This window comes from Canis lupus, chromosome 9 (genome assembly GCF_011100685.1).
Source record: "Canis lupus familiaris isolate Mischka breed German Shepherd chromosome 9, alternate assembly UU_Cfam_GSD_1.0, whole genome shotgun sequence".
NCBI lineage: Eukaryota > Metazoa > Chordata > Mammalia > Carnivora > Canidae > Canis > Canis lupus.
The window spans coordinates 37,862,204-37,880,616 of record NC_049230.1 but is presented as its reverse complement, the minus strand read 5'-3'; the positions used below and the strand labels follow the sequence as shown (position 1 = coordinate 37,880,616).

The following is an 18,413-nucleotide window of genomic DNA, read 5'->3' as shown; positions in this document are numbered from 1 at the left end:
TCCAGAGCCATAGTGGCTCCAAGCTCTTTGAGTAGATGTAAGGAAAATGGGTTTGTTTGCAGACAGATAATTCTCCATGAGTCTTTTGCATTTCTGCTTGTCAAGTAAATAGAGGCACTGACTTTTCCAGGGTGTTTATATAGGGAAGAACATCCTTGGAGGAAAGTGATTGTGGCTCCTTCTGGAGCAAAGAGCAGGTTTGTTTACTGCCCATTATAAAAGATGTGTGTTCCTAAACTGAGAGCGTCTCTTATAATGCAAATCGCCCCGCCTCCCACCCCACTACACGCAGGCAGGCATTCACAGGCCCCTCTCCCATCCTGATGGCAGCCAGGGGCCAATGGGCAGGCGGTGCTGATGTGGATTTGCTGCTGCTGCTGCTGCTGTGCCATGAAGAATCAAGTCCTTTGTTTCTGATCCAGGAGTCTCCTGTTCTTTGGCACACCCATGACACCCCGGCAAGCTAATAAGCTAGCACGCAAGAAGAGTAAAATTTCGGACATGTTACAGTTCTTGACAGGGTGGCTCCCATGTGACCTGGAGATTCCCTGAGAGCTGTTCTGTGCTCCTTGTTCTACACGCACCACCACCCCGGCCTCCACCAACTAGGGGACACCTAAGTTTTTTCTTTTTTTAATTTTTATTTATTTGTGATAGTCACAGAGAGAGAGAGAGAGAGAGAGGCAGAGACACAGGCAGAGGGAGAAGCAGGCTCCATGCACCGGGAGCCCAACATGGGATTTGATCCCGGGTCTCCAGGATTGCGCCCTGGGCCAAAGGCAGGCACCAAACCGCTGCGCCACCCAGGGATTTTTTTTAATTTTTTTTAAATTTTTATTTATTTATGATAGTCACAGAGAGAGAGAGAGAGGCAGAGACACAGGCAGAGGGAGATAGGGGACACCTAAGGAAGAGACCCCACTTCCCTCTACCCTCAGACTTGGATGGCAACTGAGTCATTTTTCCCCATGAGATGGAGGCTGTGCGGAGCTGGCTTTGCATCTTCAGAGCCCTGTCTCTGCCAACACATGCCACTGTTAAAGCTGGGGAAATAAGGGATTTTGCTGGGGCTCCATGATTTTATCCTTTCCCCCAGCCCCAGTTCTCTCACACACATCCATGACTTCTGGGAGCGACACCGGCTCTTGCCTGGGCCCTGCTTCCTACTGGACTTAGAGGCATATCCTTGGTGTCTTGGAGCTAAGGCAGTGAGCTGGAAGAGGAATGGGGAGCCCGGGTGAGGAAGGATTGAGAGAAGACAGAAAGGAGGGGGAACATAATGATGCAAGTAAACATCATGCTGGGAAAGCTTTCTGTAGGCCAGATGAAGTCTCAGACTGTGTGACTAGCTCCACTTTACAGATGAAGAGCAAGGTCAACACAGCTTGCTGAAGGTCTCATAGCTCTTACATTTCTGCAGGTAAAGCTGAGAATTGAACCCAGTCTACTGGCAACCAAAGCCACCCCCTCTCTCCCCTTTAATGCCTAGCCAAGAGGAAAGGTAGGGAGACGGTCTTGGTGGCTCTAGAAAAGGCAGCTATTCCTGGGTGGAGCCCTAAGGGCAGGTAAAGTTCTAGCCCCACCCCCTGTGATCCAACAGAGGCCTGAGAGATCAAAGTTCTCTGCATTGTGGGACGTGGCTCATTCCAGTCCCTGGTCAGGGGAAAGAGGGCAGCACAGCCTTGAAAGGAATGGATAAGCATGGTGAGTGGGGCTGGAGGCAGGGTGGGGACTGAGGACAGGACCATTGACTTGTGTCAGATGTGGATGCAAACCCGGTGTGGACCAGCTCACCCGTCACCATGGCAGCCTGAGGGCAGAAGTCGGGCCTCTCCTCAGTTACTTGTACAAGCCCTCTCCTCTCTTTCCTGAATATTCTGGACATCTGCTCATCTTCACCTGCAGCTGTTTGGACCTTTGTCTTCTCCGGCCAGGACCACAGTGGGTCTCCCTCTGTCCTGCGACAGACCATCCTGAGACACAACTCTGAGCACGTCCCTCCATCAGAATGTTCAGTGGCTCCCCACTCCTGAAAGACAAAATCCTAACTCCGTAGCCTGGCACCCAAAGTCCCAACCTTCCCTTCTAACTTCGTTTCCTAGTCCCATTTCTCCCGAAAATTTGCGGCATCCCTTTTCTGGCTGGGCGCTAAGTCTGGCCTTTCACAACCAAGAGGCTCCTTCGTGTGGTTTCCCAATGAAGGGTGCAGTGGACCCTGGATTTTCAGCATCAGCAACATCTTTGAAACAACCTTTTTGGAAAGGTTTCATAAATCTTGGATGAAATTCAGAGGCCCCTTGGTTACGTCCCTCGCCCCTACCTGAGGTGCCTGTGAAGATGAAGCGGCACAATGTATGAAGAGTTTAGCACAGTGACTGCATACCGTTGGTGCCCAGTACAAGTGAGCTGGAACACTAATTTCACCATTCTTTGTCCCCATCCTCTTTAAACGGGATGGGCAGGAAATGATAGGAATTCTCTTGACCTTTCCAGGGCAAACCACATTTGTGTCTTCGCTGCCCTCATCCCTCCTGCTTTTCCTTGGGAGTCTAGCTCTCCAGACGCAGCAGAGAGCAGGACAGACACAAGGTGGTGCCAGGCAGGAGGTGGCCTAGGCGAGGCCAGGTTACTTTGCATGGCAGCCCAGGAACGTCCTGCCTGCCAGAACTCAAGTTTTGAGTTATGGAGTTTGTGCCATCCACGAAGACTCCAGCCGGAGGGACACTGGTGGCTGAAATGCAGCCGGCCATTGAGGTCAAGCCTGGAAGGAAGAAGAGACATCTTTTCCTAATTGGCTCACTCCTAGGGCAGCCTTTTCCTAACCGGTCTGCCCATGGTGGTGGTGATGGTGGTTGGTGTGTGTGTATGTGAGCCAGAGGTGGGTTTGCTCATCCGAGGTGCCTGCCACACAGCTGGGCTTCCTTCAGGCAAGACCCACGTTGCAGAAAACAAAATGCAAACCTCTCCCTACAAACCCGCTGTTTATTGACAGCCTACACAGAGCTCGGTCCCCCCCTCGAGCCAGTTAGAAGGAAGGTGGTGATGAGCCAGCCTAGGGGCTCCAGCTCCTGTTGCTCCATCTGGTTGGTTGCCCCCTGGAAGCCCCGGGCTGGGCGCTTGACGTCGCGGCGACCTGCTACCTGCCTCGCAGTCACCCTTGAGGTGGCCACTACTTTTTACAGATGGGGACACGGAGCTTGACAGAAGCGACGTGACTTGCCCCGAATCCTCCTGGAGGAAGAGTAGGAACCTGGGGGAGCGGGGCCCAGCCCCGCAGGCCCTGTCTCACCCCCGGGAAATCCCGCACGCCCTGTAACCCTCGCTTTGGAATCCTGCTAGTCTGGTGCATCCCGCGCACGCTGTCCTTCAGGATGATTTTTTTGGGGGGAGGGTGTGGCCGGGTTGTGGACAGCAGTCGGGGTACCCCGCTTTTCCCCGGGGGCGACGGGCCTGCGCTGACCTCCTGCTCCCACCTCCCGACCGCCCCGCAGGAGTGAAGACCCCCTTGTGGAAGAAGGAGCCGGCGGAGCCCCCGGCCACCGAAGCGGCGGCGGCCGCAGACGAGGGCTCGGAGGAAGAGGAGGAGGAGGAGGAGGAGGAGGAAGAGCAGACGGCGGCGCCGGGGCGGCGGGAGCAGAGCGCGGCGGAGGGCGAGGCGCGCGGCCGGGAGGCGGAGGGCGGCGAGGGCCGCGAGCGGGGCTCAGTGTCCTACTGCCCGCTGCGCCAGGAATCCAGCAGCCAGCAGGTGGCGCTGCTGCGGCGCGCGGACAGCGGCTTCTGGGGCTGGCTCGGCCCGTTAGCGCTGCTCGGCGGCCTGGGGGCCCCCGCCGACAGGTGAGGGCGCGCCCCGGGGCCGGGCCGGGCGGCGGGGAGGGCGGCCGCGCGCGGCCCTGAGCGTCCCCGGCCCCGCGCAGGAAGCGGAGCCTCCCGGAGCCGCCGTGCGTGCTGGAGACTCGGCGCCGGCGTCCGCGCGCCGGGGGCTGTGCGCGCTGCGAGATCCTTTTCTGCAAGAAGTGCAGGAACCTGCACAGCCACCCGGCCTACGTGGCGCACTGCATCCTGGAGCACCGCGATCTGCGTGAGGCGCGGGCTCCGGGGGGCGCGGGGGGCGCGGGGGGCGCGGGGGCCGGCGGGGGCCCCTGAGCGCCCCGCCCCGCTGCGAGCCTCTGTGCCCTCCGTCCTCGCCGGCCCAGCCTCCCCGCCACCTCCTCCTCTCCCCGGACGCGGCGCGCCCCCCTGCACCTTCCCCAGAACTGCCCCTTCCCGGACCGCCCTCCCTGCAGCGCCTCCGCCCAGCCCGCGAGCCGGCCGCGGTCGCCGTGGGCGTCGCCGCCTGTCGCCGAGCGCCCGCCCCAGGCTGGGCCCAACATCCCCTGGAGCTGTGTGCTGCCATTAGCGCTTCCAGAGGGCTCCCGTCCCCGCGGCACCCAGTGCCTACCGCCCACCTGGCTCGAGTCGCCTGGCACAGCCTCACAGTCCTCTGTCGGGTAGTTCAGGTCCTCTGGCCCGGTGGCAGAGGCATCGCCTAGAGAAACTAACCCCTGGGTTCGGTCACCGCCGGGAAACCTACCCCTGCCTCTCCAATCATTCAATAAACCTTGAATCAGAATGTCAGTGTCTCCAGGTGGAAGCCAGGTGGCTCCCAGGTGACCCCTTGAGGGTCCCAGATAAGGACCCTCCTTGCCCATCCCAGGGTTCAGGCCAGAGGGAAAAGAGCTGGCAGAGAGCCTCCTCCCTCCAGCTCCCCAGGCCAGGGTGGAACAAAGCACTTGCATCAAGGGCAGTCAACGGCCGTCCCCCCCTCCCCCGCCCTGCACAGAGAAGAAAGTGTAGGCCAGCGCCAGCAATGTCCGTGGGGAGCTGAGGGCTGAGTCTTGCCAGATCCTTCTCCCCTTCCCCTAGAAGCCTGGTCTTGCTGAGGTCAGTGTGTGCGCAAATGAGGCACTGGCAGGTGTGGAGGGGGCGGACAAGGGAACCAGATGCTCAAACGCCCAGACGGCTGAAGCAGAAGACAGAGAGGCTGGGGAGCGGGTTCCTTCTCCAGGAATCCCAGCTATTCTTGGCCAGCCAGCAGCTCCTGGAACGCTGCGTGTGTGGCCTGAAGAATGGGGCCATTGTGAGCACAGGGCCTCCCCCAGCCTGCAGGGACCCCAGCGCTTGCAGTGCCGCTCTGCATTGAGCCCGCCACCCTCGCCTCATCCTCTTCCTACCACCCATGGCTCTCTATCTAGCCTGGGGAGTGAGGGAGGGCAGGAACATTTTGCTTTTTTCAGGCCACCTCTCCCCATCACAACTACTCACACATAGTCTGTGGTCTTGGCTTGGACAGAAAAGAACGCGGTTCTGGCCTCTCCAGCATCCCTACCCCACCTGTTCTCACTGGAAACCATTCCAAGGAAGGCTGATGCCCGCCTCCAGGCCCACCAGCTGGGGGCACCGCTTTATTCCAGCCATCCCATCCCCCAAAGTCGAGCCCAGCAGGCCTGCATCAGTCTCCCTCTTGCTCTGGGTCCTGACCCTCCCACCCAAGAGGGGTCCTTGGAAACTCCTTGTACCCAACCCACACAAGCTTCCTGGAGGTGAGGCCTCACATTTGAAGAGACCCAATTCTCCAAGAACTGAGCCAGGAGGTTCTGAGGGGAAGGAGACAGTCTTGCAAAGCAGTCCCAACCTCTCCATCGAGCTTTAGATCCTCTCTGGCCGCCTGAGCTGTCACCTCATAGATAGGAAGTGCATCTTTAGCAGAAGAAACAAAATCGTCCAGGCTTGGGGTCCTTTGAGGAAGAGCCATTGGAGTTTGAGACCCTTTTTGGCTTCTCCTTGGATTGATCCCACAAAGATCAATGTCTTAAGAGCACAGAGACATTCTCCAGGGAACAAATGCAAACTTTCCTGCCTGAGCAGGGAGGCTCAGAAGCTTCCAACACAGATCCTGCCCCTGGGCCAGGGCACACATACTGGCCATGAGGGCACCAACAATTCAGTAAGAGGTGGGGGTGTCTTCAGAACAGGGCACCCTCCGAGTTGGCATGCCAGCAGCCCATCCAAGGCAGCTCTGCAGCCCAGCGGCCCCAGGCGGTTGCCTGCAGTTTGGCCTGGTCAAGGCGCCAGTAGCGGTCATCCCTGAAGAAGATGATGGAACCATCAGGCCGAGGCAGGGCGCCGTTGACCTCCTTGGGGACACCGCCCCAGTCCTGCAGGCCCCGGGGGTAGTAGGGCTCCACCTGCAGTCCATCTCTGGCCAGCACGTAGTAGCGGGCACCCTTGAAGAGAACAAGTCGGCCCAGAGGCGGGAAGAAGAGGGCTGCGTCGGGGTGGCGGGGCAGGCCCCCTGCCCGGCATAGCTGTGGTGAACCCCACACTGGCTTGGGGCCCCGGAACCTCCAGCATCTGCTCCCTGTAGGGCATCGGAAGAGCCAGGGTGAGCTGGTGGCTTTCACCCTTTGGTCCTCCGCCTCCCCTCCTCCCTCCATACCTCTGCTCCCCCTCATGCTGGAGCCCAAGGTGGTTAGTAGTTGTGATAACCAAAATGGATCAGGGATCCCTGGGTGGCACAGCGGTTTGGCGCCTGCCTTTGGCCTAGGGCGCGATCCTGGAGACCCAGGATCGAATCCCACATCGGGCTCCCGGTGCATGGAGCCTGCTTCTCCCTCTGCCTGTGTCTCTGCCTCTCTCTCTCTCTCTCTCTCTCTCTCTGTGACTATCATAAATAAATAAAAATTAAAAAAAAAAACAAAAAAACAAAATGGATCACAGTGCTAATAATTGGTCCTAACCCCCTAAGGAGGGCCTGTTGTGGCCTAGACCTCCAGCAGGTGTCAGTAGGGCAGACCGCCCGCAGGAACCCAGCCCCGGGAGGTGGGAAGCTGGCCCCTTCCCTGAATGGGCAGCGACGACAGCGAAGGCCAGTGGCCATCATTTCTACACATAGTTCTATGAGAGCAGGGATTTTTGTTTTGTTCACTACTGTATCCCAACACCTCCAACCGTGTCTAATGCACACAAGGCACTTAGTATTTGTTCGATGGATGAAACTACATACTCATACTGCATGCTCCTCAAACGTTATGTTGCTTAATCCTCCTTCCTCAACAAATCTGAGGGATTCTTTTCCCCATTCAAGAAATTCAAGCCCAAGTGAAAGGCCCGATCTCACACAACCAGGATTCTAAGGAACTAGGACTTTTTGGCTGATTGCAGAGCTCTGGAGTGGTCCTTTGCTTCCCTTCTAGACTCTTCTCTGCAGCTCTCCCACCCTTTCTCCCTGGGACAACCTCAACACTCATGCCTGGCATTCCATCACTGAAGGAACCTCCTGGTAAAATGCCCTGGGGTCACAGGTTCAGATTGGAATTGAGACTCCTCTCTTCCCTTCTGACCTTGACCAGAACACCTCCCTTCTCTAGGCTCTGTTTTCTCATCTGCCCCAGAGCTGGTACCTTTGAAGAAGTGGAAGTCCCCACTGTCCAGCGACACTGCAGCAGCCTCAATGTGGGGGGGCAGCCCAGCCCACCTTTCCTGTAGTGGGAGTGGCTCTGAGACATTGCCATCTGGGGCCACCTCCCAGAAGTGGCTTCCTTGAAAAATGTATAGTCGCTGTTGTCCATCTGTTCGGAGACAAGAGAATTGAGGAGTGACCATCAGCCTCTTGCCTTCCTTCCAGGGCAGGTGCTAGAACCAGCTTCCCAGACTGAGGAGAGAGGATGTAGCGTGCACAGGTGGGGCAGAGGGACAGCACACAGGAGGAAGCAGTGTTCTGATTGGCAAGGGCTTGCTACCCTGCAGAATGCCTGTGGCTTGGGATTTCTGGATTTTATTTTTTTTTATTCATAGCCCCACCTTGGATTCTAGCTCTGGAGACCCCTGGAGAAAGGGGAAGGAAAAAGGAAGTGAGGCAAAGGTGGGACCATCTTACCTACAGTGATGGCATCGAAGGAAGAGTGGCAGTATTTGGGACCCTGGATTTCGGGGCGCCTTCCCTGTGGCCTGTGGGGGTCCCAGGCCTCAAAGTCAGTGAACAGCTTTCCTGGGAGCTGGATGGCTACTGAGCCCCCCTGGGGCTTTCCTTCATGGGGAAGGAGAGAAAGGGAGAGAACACACACTGGTTGGGGCATGTGTTGAGGGTCTTAAGACCTCCCTTCTGGTTCCTTCCATCATTATCTGGTATGAGAGGCAAGGAAGGAGGGGCGGGGGTTGAGGGCTAAGAGTTGTCCTTGGTTGTTGGTATTATTAACCATAGCACTAAACTGAAGTGCCCTCTCGCCTACAGAACAATCTGGGAAAGAGGACCCTACTGAGATAAAACCGGAGTGGGGGACCACACAAGGGTTTGGCATTAAGAAGAGCCAGAAGGTTCTCTTCCTTGAGTCCTGGGCAATACACATGTCATGCGGGCAGAGTTCAGGGGCCTGGGCTGTGATAGTTACAGCAATTATAAGAATTACATCACCATACTTTGAGAGTGAGGCAGAGTCCAAGAAGCTTAGAACGTGGCAGCAGCTCCTGCATCCTGCTCTGCAACTCTCTAGCTGCGTGACCTTGGACAAGTTATCTAACCCCTCGGAGCCCCGTCCTCCCCACTGTGGACAAAAAGCTGCTCTCCCCACGAGTGGGCTGCATGCTACGTGCCTGGCCCGCGGCATACACAGGAGATAGCAGCTGTTTGCCTGGGTTTCTTAGGCTACAGAGAAGCTCATACCCACTAGGGCAACAGGCCTGGGAGGTCGGCGGGGCCCCACGTGTGAACCCCTCTCTCAGAAGGCGACACCGAGGGCTCTCAGAGGAAATGCTTTGCCCACGCGCACCTGCTTGTCAGGAGTGGCAGGCGGACTGAGCCCGGGCTGTGACCTGCCTGCGCACCGCCCTCGGAGGGCGCCCGCCCGCCCGCCAGCTGCGCGGCAGCCCTGGCCGGTGCATTCTGGGGGGCGGCGTGGGGGAGCCCTCGGCTGGCTCTACCTCGGGGCAGAGGCCCAGGCTCGGGGGGGAAGCGGGCACCGGCGTCGGCCAGGGGGAGGCTGGCGGGGGAGCGAGCGGCGCAGGCCGGGGGCGGGGCCGGGGGCGGGGCCGGGGCGGGGCCTGGGTGTCGCGGCGGCGGCGGGACCGGCCGCACTCGGAGCGCGGGGAGGGCGGGGCGCGGGCCCGGCGGCGGCGGAAGGTCGGGCGCGGGGCGGGCGCCGTCTCGGGACCGCGGGGGGCCCGGGGCTCACCATACAGGCCCTGCACGGCCAGCACGTCGTCCCAGCTGAGCAGCGCGTCGCGGCCCAGCCTCTTGTAGTAGGGCGCCATGAGCGCGCGCGGCGCGGGGGAGTGCGGCAGGCCGAGCGTGTGGCCGATCTCGTGCGCCAGCACCACGAACAGGTTGCGGCCGCGGCGGCGGCTCAGGGACCAGCGCTCGTCGCCGTCGAAGTGCGCTTCGCCCCGGCGGGGCAGGAAGGCGTGCGCCAGGGCGCCCCCTGCAGGCGGCGCGGAGGGTCAGGGGCAGCCAGGCCGGGAGGGCCCCGCGGCCCGCCCCCCCGCGCCCTCCCCGCGCCCTCCCCGCAGCCGGGGGCGCTGAGCCTCAGGGGTGGCTGTGGCTGTTTTCTGCCGCATAGTTTCCCTCCTAATGACCTGGGGCAGAGGCTGCAGTGGGGAGCACTGAACTGGAGACTAGCGCTGGGGTGTGGACGTCAGCCTGCTGAGCATCCTGGGGTGGGGGGGCTAACTGTCGGGGTTCCAATCCCGGTTTTACTATTCACTGCCTGTGTGGCCTTGGGCAAGTAGTGAGTGCTGCCTAGGAATTATCTTCACAAAGATCTAGGGACAGGTATAGTGGTTACCCCAGAGGTGGGCACGATGGGACCTCCTGGATGTTGGTGATGGCGTTCCTCGATCTGGGTGCTGGGTGTGTTTGTGGGTATGTATGGCCTCTTTAATAAAAACTATATCTGTGTGCGTGTTCTTGCCTTCCTCTGCAGGGCTCTGCTGGGGGGTCTCCACTGCCTTGCTGTATTATGTGTGAGCAGAGGGAATGAACTGGATCAGTGATGTTCTAGCTTGTGGCATGCCCCACAGGGAGCTTATCCCATTGCACAGCTCCCAGGGCCCCATGCTTCATAATTTACTTCCTGCAGGGACAGGGGCCAGCAAACTGCACGGTGATAATGTTGGCCTAGAAGCCTGCTGAGGGCACTTCCAGCATAGCCTTCTTGGAGCCCAGGCCAATGGGGATTGACCACCATTAAAGGAGAGCGGCCTGGGGTGTGGGGAGTGAGCCACATGCCTCCTGTTTAGAATATGCCTCAGCTCCCCGAGCAATCTTAGCCCTTTCTGCTCACGTTTCACAGTAACCCTGGGAGACAGATGACAGGTTTCAGAGAGAGAGAGAGAGAACACTTGAACTCAAAAAAGACAAAGTACCTGCCCCAAATCAGAGATTTCTCCCAGTCCAGTGTTGTCTTAGCTGGGTGACTCTAGCTGGGTATGGGCATAAACATCTCACGTAGATATCATGGGTAAAGTGAGTTACATGCAAGAACACATGTGTGTTACATGCGGATTCTTGAAAACCTTAGATTTCTCACAGTCCTACCCTGGGTCCCAGCAACAGGGCCTGGACTTGGGCTTTGCTTTGAGTGGACTTGATGGAAGGCAGAGGAGCACAAGGGAGGTGAGGGCCTAAATTCTCAGGCCACACAAAGGCTTGAGTTACCACCGTGAAGGGGTCCAATCGGGTGTCCTTCCCTCATTAGAGTGGAGGGTGGGGGGACGATGCACAGGTAACCCGCAGTCAGGTTCTGAAGGCCAATGTTGGGCGGAGTGGGAGGAGAGGAGTTTAGATCGGTGCCGTAAGCCTTTAGGCTAAGGGCAAACAGGGCAAGTGTCCGGGCTGAGGTGGGAATGTGAAGCACTTCTGGGGGGGCAGAGGGGACAGAAAGCCTCTTGCCTTGCAGCAGTGACTGTGGTAGTGGGTGTGGGGAGGGCAGGAGTGGGATGGCGGCAGCCTCTGGAACTTTCTAGGGTGGTGGTCTGGGAACATCCCCTCCTGGAGAACAGGAGAGGCACAGGCCTGTCTAGAGGCAGAGGATGGATGACGGGACCCCAGAAGGTTCTCCCAGAAGATCCTTGGGAATCTGCAATGTGCTTTCCATGCAGGACCTCATCTGGCTGTCCTTTCAGCCATGTGGCACATAACTGGGCAGGAACCATCGTTCCCATTCAGGAGACTGAGGGTTCTTTGAAGGAGGATACGGCTCGGCCCAGGCCCCATTGCCCGCCCCAGACTGCCTCTCCTGGTTGGGTTCCCCTGCTGCCATGTGGGAGAGAGAGCCTCTGTGTCGGCACCTGGGCCATCGAAGGCGTTGCCCAGCCCGTCGTTGTGGTCGCCCTGGAAGAAGGTGAGGCGGATGTCAGCAGGGACTGTGGCTGGGGCCTCCCAGAACTCCAGCGCCGAGACATTGCTCCACAGTTGGAAGGCGGCTCGCACGGCCCCACGAACTGCCGGCTCAGGGAGGTGCTGTGGCCAGTTCACCAGGCGGTAGGAGAGGTGCTGCTTGTACCACTTGCTGCCTGCCAGCCAGAGAGGCCACGTCAGTCACACTTCCCTGTGGAACCTGGGGCTGGTCCCCAAGGACCCCTGTGATGGGGGCTCGGCCCTCCTCTGGGGAGTCCCGGATGTGAAGGAGAAAGACACACAGCCCTGGCAACCCGGAAGAGCCCATTTGGTGGGGGAGACACTGCTCTCATGTTGATAGGACTACCCTTGTCCCAGAGAGTCCCCAGTCTAGTGGCTTGGTCTGGGGAGGTCCCTAGGGGAGATGTGACCTCTGCCCAGGAAAAGCCCCAGCCTGAAGGACTCTCCCATCTGGGGTCTTCTTCCCCACAGCCTGGGCTGAGCCCGAAAACTGCTCTGCACCTCTTGCTGGCCGCAAACCCCTACCCCTGCCCACTATGTCAGGAGGTGGAGGAGAGAGGGGGCCAGCGGGGCCACGGCTTGGACCCATTCTCACTTCTCTTTCCTCTCTACCCCCCACACCCGCCTGCCCCTCCCATTCCACTGCCGCAGGCCTGCTGCTGAGAAGCTACCAAGACCCATTTATTAGAGGTCTTTTCCTGACCCCTGGCCCTCCCCCTCACTTCCTCAGGGACTCTGGAGAGCTCCGAGGTGAAAACAAATAAGAACAAAGGGTGTGTTTTGTCACTCACTGAGACGGAGAGAAATTTTTCCATCTCTACTTAGTTACGAGTTTCTATTCCTTTGCCCAGAACTGCAATTCCTCCCTTGGATGTAAGACTCTTCTGGCCTCTCGCCCAAGCCTCAGGTCAACTGAGTCCTCTACAGCTCACCACACACCCTGTACCAGGGTGCTTAGAAGGTCCAGATCTGGAGTTTTTCATGGGGTATTTCTGAGCTTTCCAAGCTCAGGGGCTGAGATTGTGACTTCATGTGGAAGACTTACAGCTCAGACGCAGGCCTCTGAGGCTCCCTGGGGCGCAGGGAGCGCTTAGGAATCATGTTATCTTTGAGGTCTCAATTTCCTAAATGGACCAGAATTCTTGAACTGTGGGTGACAAGTAGGCAGGCCAGGCCAATGGGCACAGCCCTCTCTCTCTTTGGAGGAACAATTGAAGGTTCAGAGCGCCTGCCCTTTTGCCTCGGGGAAATACTTGCCTGAACCAGAACTAAGGTCCTGGAAGGTTAGCCATCTCCTTGTCCAACCTCTCTGCTCTATTCTGGGGGAATTGAGACCAGGGGGCAGTGACCTGCCCAGGGTCACAGAATGAGTGAGTAGCCGAGGTAGGCCCTGGGCCCAAGCCCTGACATCTGATCAGTGTGCTTTCTACTAGATGACGCAGGTAAGCAGGCACACTTGCTAAGACTCCAGGCTTATATATTTGCCTAAACGTGGCTCCTCTGGGTCAAAACAGGGGCTCTGCATGAACTGAAATTCTCCAGATGGAAGGGAGGGTGGTAGAGAGTGGATAGAGGAGCTGAGTGCCCTTTCCCTACCCCAGCCCCCATGGAAATGGGGGAGGGGAATGTCTTTTCTCCCACCCTGAGCCAAGCTCCATTCAAGGCAATGCTGCCTTCCCAGGCCTGTTTGGCCTGGCAGCCACCCAACCCCTCCCAGCCAGTGACCAACCCTCAGGGAGGGAAGAGGGAAGGATTCTTAGGAAGGGAGGGAGACAAGGAAGGGGGAGGGAAGGCCTGGGGTCCAGAGGTGACCTGGAGGGCTCTGGACTGGCTGGCGCTGGGCATTTCCACACCCTGTTGGGGGTGACTGACTCCCAGACTTTCCCCATCCACCTTCAAGCTTCTAGAAGTGTGAGGCAGCTCCTTCTGCCTCTTTGCATTAGAGGAGGGCCTCACCAATCTGGCAAGAAAGGGAGAGGGTGAGCACTTCTCTCACTTTGGCTAGGAAAGGTGACAGCTTGCAGGCCAAAAATCCTCTTTGAATCTGTGTGTGCATGCGTGTGTGTCTTTGGAAGAGGACGGAGAGGACAAATAAATACAGGACTGAGAGAAAATGGCTAATTTTCCTTGGGAGGGGTCGTTGGTGTGTCCTGCCATGAAGGAATGACCTCCCCACCACCCTAACCACCAGCCTGAGCCCTCTCTGTCCTCTTCCAGATTTATGTCCTTGGAGCAGGTTGGAGCAGGTTGGCCACCTCAGGCCCCCATCCTGAACTCTGGCCCAGGCAAGGCTGGATTCTGCAGTGACCTCTAGGCCACAGAAGGTGCACCTGCCAGTGCACCTCCCCAACCCACACACCCTTGCTCCAAAATCCAAAAGGGATGAGGGAAGGAAAAGGACATGGGGAGAAGTGGAGACCTCCCCGCTTGGGGAGGACCCTGAATCCTGACTTCTAGCAGGATTCAACACTGACTCCTAGCACTCCAACAATACTGTGTTGGAATCCCAGTACTTCTACTTGCAAACTTAGATAGCAATGTATGGAATCTCTTCAAACCTTAGTTTCCTTATTTGCAAAGTGTGGTTGGTAAGACTTAGTTGTGGCAAACATGAGATGGCAAATGAAGCAGCAATGTATAGCTGCCAGGCATGTGGTGGGTGCTCGGTAAATGCCCATTCCCTTCCTCTTTCTTTTCCACCCCGGATTCACTCCTGTACCCTTCACCCCTCCTCTCGAGCTCCGGGGACCAAGGGGAATTGAAAATCTCCCCAGCAGGCACTGAGGGGACCAGACACTTGGAATGAGGGTGCCAGATTTAGCAAATAAAAACATGGAGCACCTGGTTAAATTTGCACATCAGATAAACAACAAGTAACTTTTTTAGTATAAAAGTGAGAATAAAACAATTATCTGTTATTCACCTGACATCCAAGTTTAACTGGACATCTTATATTTTGCCTGCCAACCCTACCCTGGAGCCCAGCTTCATCACTATAGCATTAACACACAGCATCAACAGTCACTGGCCTAGAAATCCATATCATTTTTAAAGCAGCCACCCGTGTCCTGGGGTTTTTCACATGTAGAATATCAGTCCTCCTGGGGTGAGAAGGCTTAGCCACATTCTGACTATGTGGCCCTGGGGAAAACATTTGGATAAGCTCTTTGTCCCTTCATTTGCCTATCTGTAAATGATAATGATGGTCCCTATCGCCTAAGGTTGTTAGAGGATCACACAAGTTAACCTATTTAGAACTGCACTTGGCACATCATAAATGCCCAGTAAGGGTTAACTATTAACAATACCTTTTCCAAAAAAAACAAAAAAAAAAAACAAAAAAAAAAAACACCTTTTCCTAACAATACCTTTCCTAAGGAAAGCACAGGAAGTGCCTTCCAAGCATATAGCTCCTTTCTAGGGAACATCTTCCCACTCAGGGGGTAAAGGAAGTCAAGCTGCTGTAGTTCACGTTATGAACAAGAGGAAAAGTCTCCATCTCACCTGGTCACTGCTGTCTGGACCCAGCGGTCAGGGTCAGACAGTGATATGGGGCTAGGCTGGTGGAGCTAGGCTGGTAGGGCAGGGCTACCTGCCTGGGAGATGCCTTAGCTTGAATCTTTGTTACAAATGGATGCTCCAAATTGAACAGTGCCAAATGGGTTCCATCAGATATTCCCTTGAAAAGGCAGAAGAGGCAACCAGAAGGAAGTATCCTTGGTGCTCACGTTGTGCCCTGGATACCCAGGAGGCATCATCCCAGTTCTCTGGGAGATCACCTGTAACCTGGAAGTGCCACTGTTGAGACTGTGTCTGGGGCTACCCCACATTCCAGTACAAGCCCTTTCTCCTTGGTGATCAGGGGCCATCCCTACTTTGCAACCGGAAAGGGCCCATGTCTTAGATGAGGAAATGAGCAGTGACACACTGCTGAACCCAGAGCCCCAGCTTCAGGAATGCTGTTCCAGCTCACGCTGCACCCCTGTTCTACCTCCGCTGTCCAGAAACACAGTGGGATGTAGAACATGTTGACACCAAGGACTTCTCGACCACATAGCCTGGACCCCATCACTGCCATCCTCCAGGAGTTGAGGGGAACCACTCACAACTTCCTTAGCTAAGAAATAAAAACGACCTATAAATTTCATGTTCTGTGCATAATGGATATTGTCGGTGGAGGTAGATAATGCAAATTAAAAGAGGCAACGGTCCAAAGTGTTCGTAGTAAACTTGATTATAGATGAAGATTTGACTCAACAACCCTATCTTCTTAGAAATCCTAAAAACTGCAAAAAATTGGTCAGAGAAAATGAGACTTAGCGCAAAGAAGATGCAAAAATTACACACAGTAAAACCTGTTATTGATGAAGAATTGACAGAAGAATCAAATCTTCATAAATCTTAGGTCTGTATCATTTGGCCCTGGAAGATTGGACCTGGACGAAAAAGGAGGAAGAGGAGGAGAAGGAAAGATAAAACCAAAACTACAAAAAGAGAATCACAACGGCAGAAATTGTGATGTGATGTGATAAAATAAGCAGTAGTGAAATGTCCAGAGTAGGCAAATCCATAGAAACAGAAAGCGGATTGGTAGTTGTCAGGGGCTGGGGGGAGGGGGCACAGAGGGGGAGAGCAGGGAGAGTGATCCGCTAAGGAGCCTGGGGTTTCTTTCGGAGGTGATGAACATACTCTGGAATTAGATTGTGGTAATGGTTGCACAATTCTGAGAATGTACTAAGAACCACTAAGTTGCACACTTCCAATGGGTAAATTTTATGACATGTGAATTATATTTCAATAAGGCTGTTCAAAATGTGCTTTGGACAAAGTAAAACTGATTGATAAATTGTATCTTTGTTGAATAATCCTTATGAAAAAAAGAATGGATTCTGATGAAAACAACTTTAGGAGAATGTAAACAAAATGTTGGCAACAGTTTAACTGCCCTGCATAACAACCTGATCAAGGAATGAAGTGGGCTTGATGGGGCTTGCTCTGGAAAATATTTGCATAATGAAAATTCATCCATGTAGGTATAATTCTGATTTAAATGTCTGTGTTCACAAAGATGGTCCTCCACTTGAGGGGTCCTGTTCACCCACTGTTCTCCCGTCTCGGGCCCTTAGGGAGGAGGTTACTGACAAAGCCCAGTCTGAGGCTGGGCTGGTTTTTTCTCTGGCCACAGGGCTTCTGGTTGTTGGCAGTCCCAGCTTAGCTAGATTTCGACAGGGCTCACCTTGCTTTGCAAAGCGTTTCTTACGCCTCATTTTGGCCCGGCCTCCAGCAAACAGGGCACTGACCCTCTCGTTCCAGGCCGCCTGGCTGTCTGTGTCTGCCACCCCACAGCGGGGCCGCGTCATCTGGCGCAGGGTGACAGGGTCTAGCACACCGCTGATGGGCAGCTGAGATACCCACTGGAACTCCCTGTCAGGAGGAATTGAGATAAAGGACCACAGTGTATGTGTGTGGGGGGGAGTGGTGGTGAGGGCAAGGAGCTTCCCTGGAGACAGCAGGAGAGGGAGGGAACATGGACACAGGTGGGGAGGTCAGCCTTCCACGAAGAGGGAGGGGGTGACCGAAGCTTTGCCCTCCTGCACCCCCAAGCCCCCCCACATCCCTCTGTCCTACCTGATGGCATTGCTAAATCTTGCGGAGGTGAGGTCTTTGGGGACCTGCTCATTGAGATATCCGTACTTCTCCAGGAATGCCTGAGGGAGAGAGGAGCGTCAGCCTTCCCACGCATCCTTTCCCCTCCCGTGGTCTCCAAGCATCTGTGGCACATACATCATGCCCTGTCTTAACCTTTGTCCCAATGAGGTCTATAAGCTATAGGAAAAGGAGTCCCGGGATAAAGGCAGGAGGACATAGACTCTGTGCCAGGTGACCACTGACTACCTTTTTGGTCTTGAGTAAGTCACTCAATATTTCTAAATCCTAGCTTTCTTAATTCTCAAACTGGCCGAGCAATCCCTACCTAGAATATTTCCCGGCATGGTCGGGGATCTAGCAGGGCATGCTGGATGAGTTAGGGGCTTGGGAGTCACACCAGGCTGGGCTTAAATCTCAGTTAGCAAGCTACTTCTCTAAACCATAGCATTCTTATCTGTAAAAGGGGCTTAGAAATAGTATACAGCCTACAGGTTTTTTTGGTGAGGCTTGATCACAACTGTGAATACAAAGCACTTAACACAGTGCCTGTCACCTATGAGGGGCTCAATACAGAGCAGCTATTATAAATATAAATATGCACTGTTGAAATGCTTCAGCTTTGCTCCTGAACATCTCACCTGTCTAGGGAGTTGCCCTGTATTGGTCAGAAGTCGGGCTGGTCACCTGCAGACTCTGCCATGCCTGGCTTGGGAATTAATTATCTAATTCTGGCTTCTTCCTAAATGATTCACCTCCCTCAAAATGCAGATATATTTAAGGCCCTACAAACAACAGATGTACTTGCCTTCAACTCTATGGTTTGTATACAAACTTGGCTCCTTATAAAAGTAGTTTTTTGTGGAGGGGGAACACCTGGGTGGCTCAGTGGGTTAAGCATCTGCCTTTGGCTCAGATATTGATCTCAGAGTCCTGGGATTGACTGCTCAGCAGGGAGTCTGCTTCTCCATCTTCCTCTGCCTCCCCACCCGCTATTCACCCTCCTTCCACCCTCTACTCATGCTCTTGCTCTCTTTGTCTCAGATAAATAAATAAAATCTTTAAAAAATAGTGTTAATGAGGTGCCTAGGTGGCTCATTTGGTTAAGTGTCTGACCTTGGCTCAGGTCATGATCTCAGGGTTCTAGGATGGAGCCCTGAGTAGGGCTCCCTGCTCAGTGGGGAGCCTGCTTCTCCCTCTCCATCTATCCTTCCCCCTGCTCATGCTCTCTCTGTCTTTCTTTCTCAAATAAATAAATAAAATCTTTAAAAATAAATAAATAAATAAATAAATAAATAAATAAATAAATAAATAAATAAAAATAGTGTTAAAGAAGAATAGTTTTGACGTGAACCTGGCTGGCTCAGTAGGAGGAGCA

The 18,413-nt window shown here is 55.2% G+C and overlaps 2 protein-coding genes across 6 annotated transcripts in view; one reads left to right on the top strand and one right to left on the bottom strand.

The window, feature by feature from the left end:
• Window positions 1–3,487: 3,487 nt before the first annotated feature.
• On the top strand, window positions 3,488–4,609 carry C9H17orf50 (chromosome 9 C17orf50 homolog; the record flags this gene model as incomplete). Its single annotated transcript, XM_038546040.1, has 2 exons — window positions 3,488–3,834; window positions 3,915–4,609. Coding segments are annotated over 2 exons (576 nt in total), but the record flags the coding sequence as incomplete, so codon positions are not given.
• Window positions 4,610–5,405: 796 nt separating this feature from the next.
• Window positions 5,406–18,413, bottom strand: part of MMP28 (matrix metallopeptidase 28) — a 34,356-nt gene continuing 21,348 nt past the window's right edge. For 4 of the 5 annotated variants that reach the window (XM_038548082.1, XM_038548081.1, XM_038548079.1 and 1 more), the window contains 7 exons: window positions 17,018–17,097; window positions 16,626–16,813; window positions 11,320–11,544; window positions 9,207–9,452; window positions 7,916–8,065; window positions 7,440–7,607; window positions 5,406–6,397 (listed from right to left, as the gene is read on the bottom strand). In XM_038548082.1, coding sequence (XP_038404010.1) covers window positions 6,003–6,397; window positions 7,440–7,607; window positions 7,916–8,065; window positions 9,207–9,452; window positions 11,320–11,544; window positions 16,626–16,749 — 1,308 coding nt within the window. In that variant the 5' untranslated portion in view covers window positions 16,750–16,813; window positions 17,018–17,097 and the 3' untranslated portion in view covers window positions 5,406–6,002. The remainder of the gene's footprint in view (window positions 6,398–7,439; window positions 7,608–7,915; window positions 8,066–9,206; window positions 9,453–11,319; window positions 11,545–16,625; window positions 16,814–17,017; window positions 17,098–18,413) is intronic. The other variant, XM_038548080.1, reaches the window with a different exon arrangement.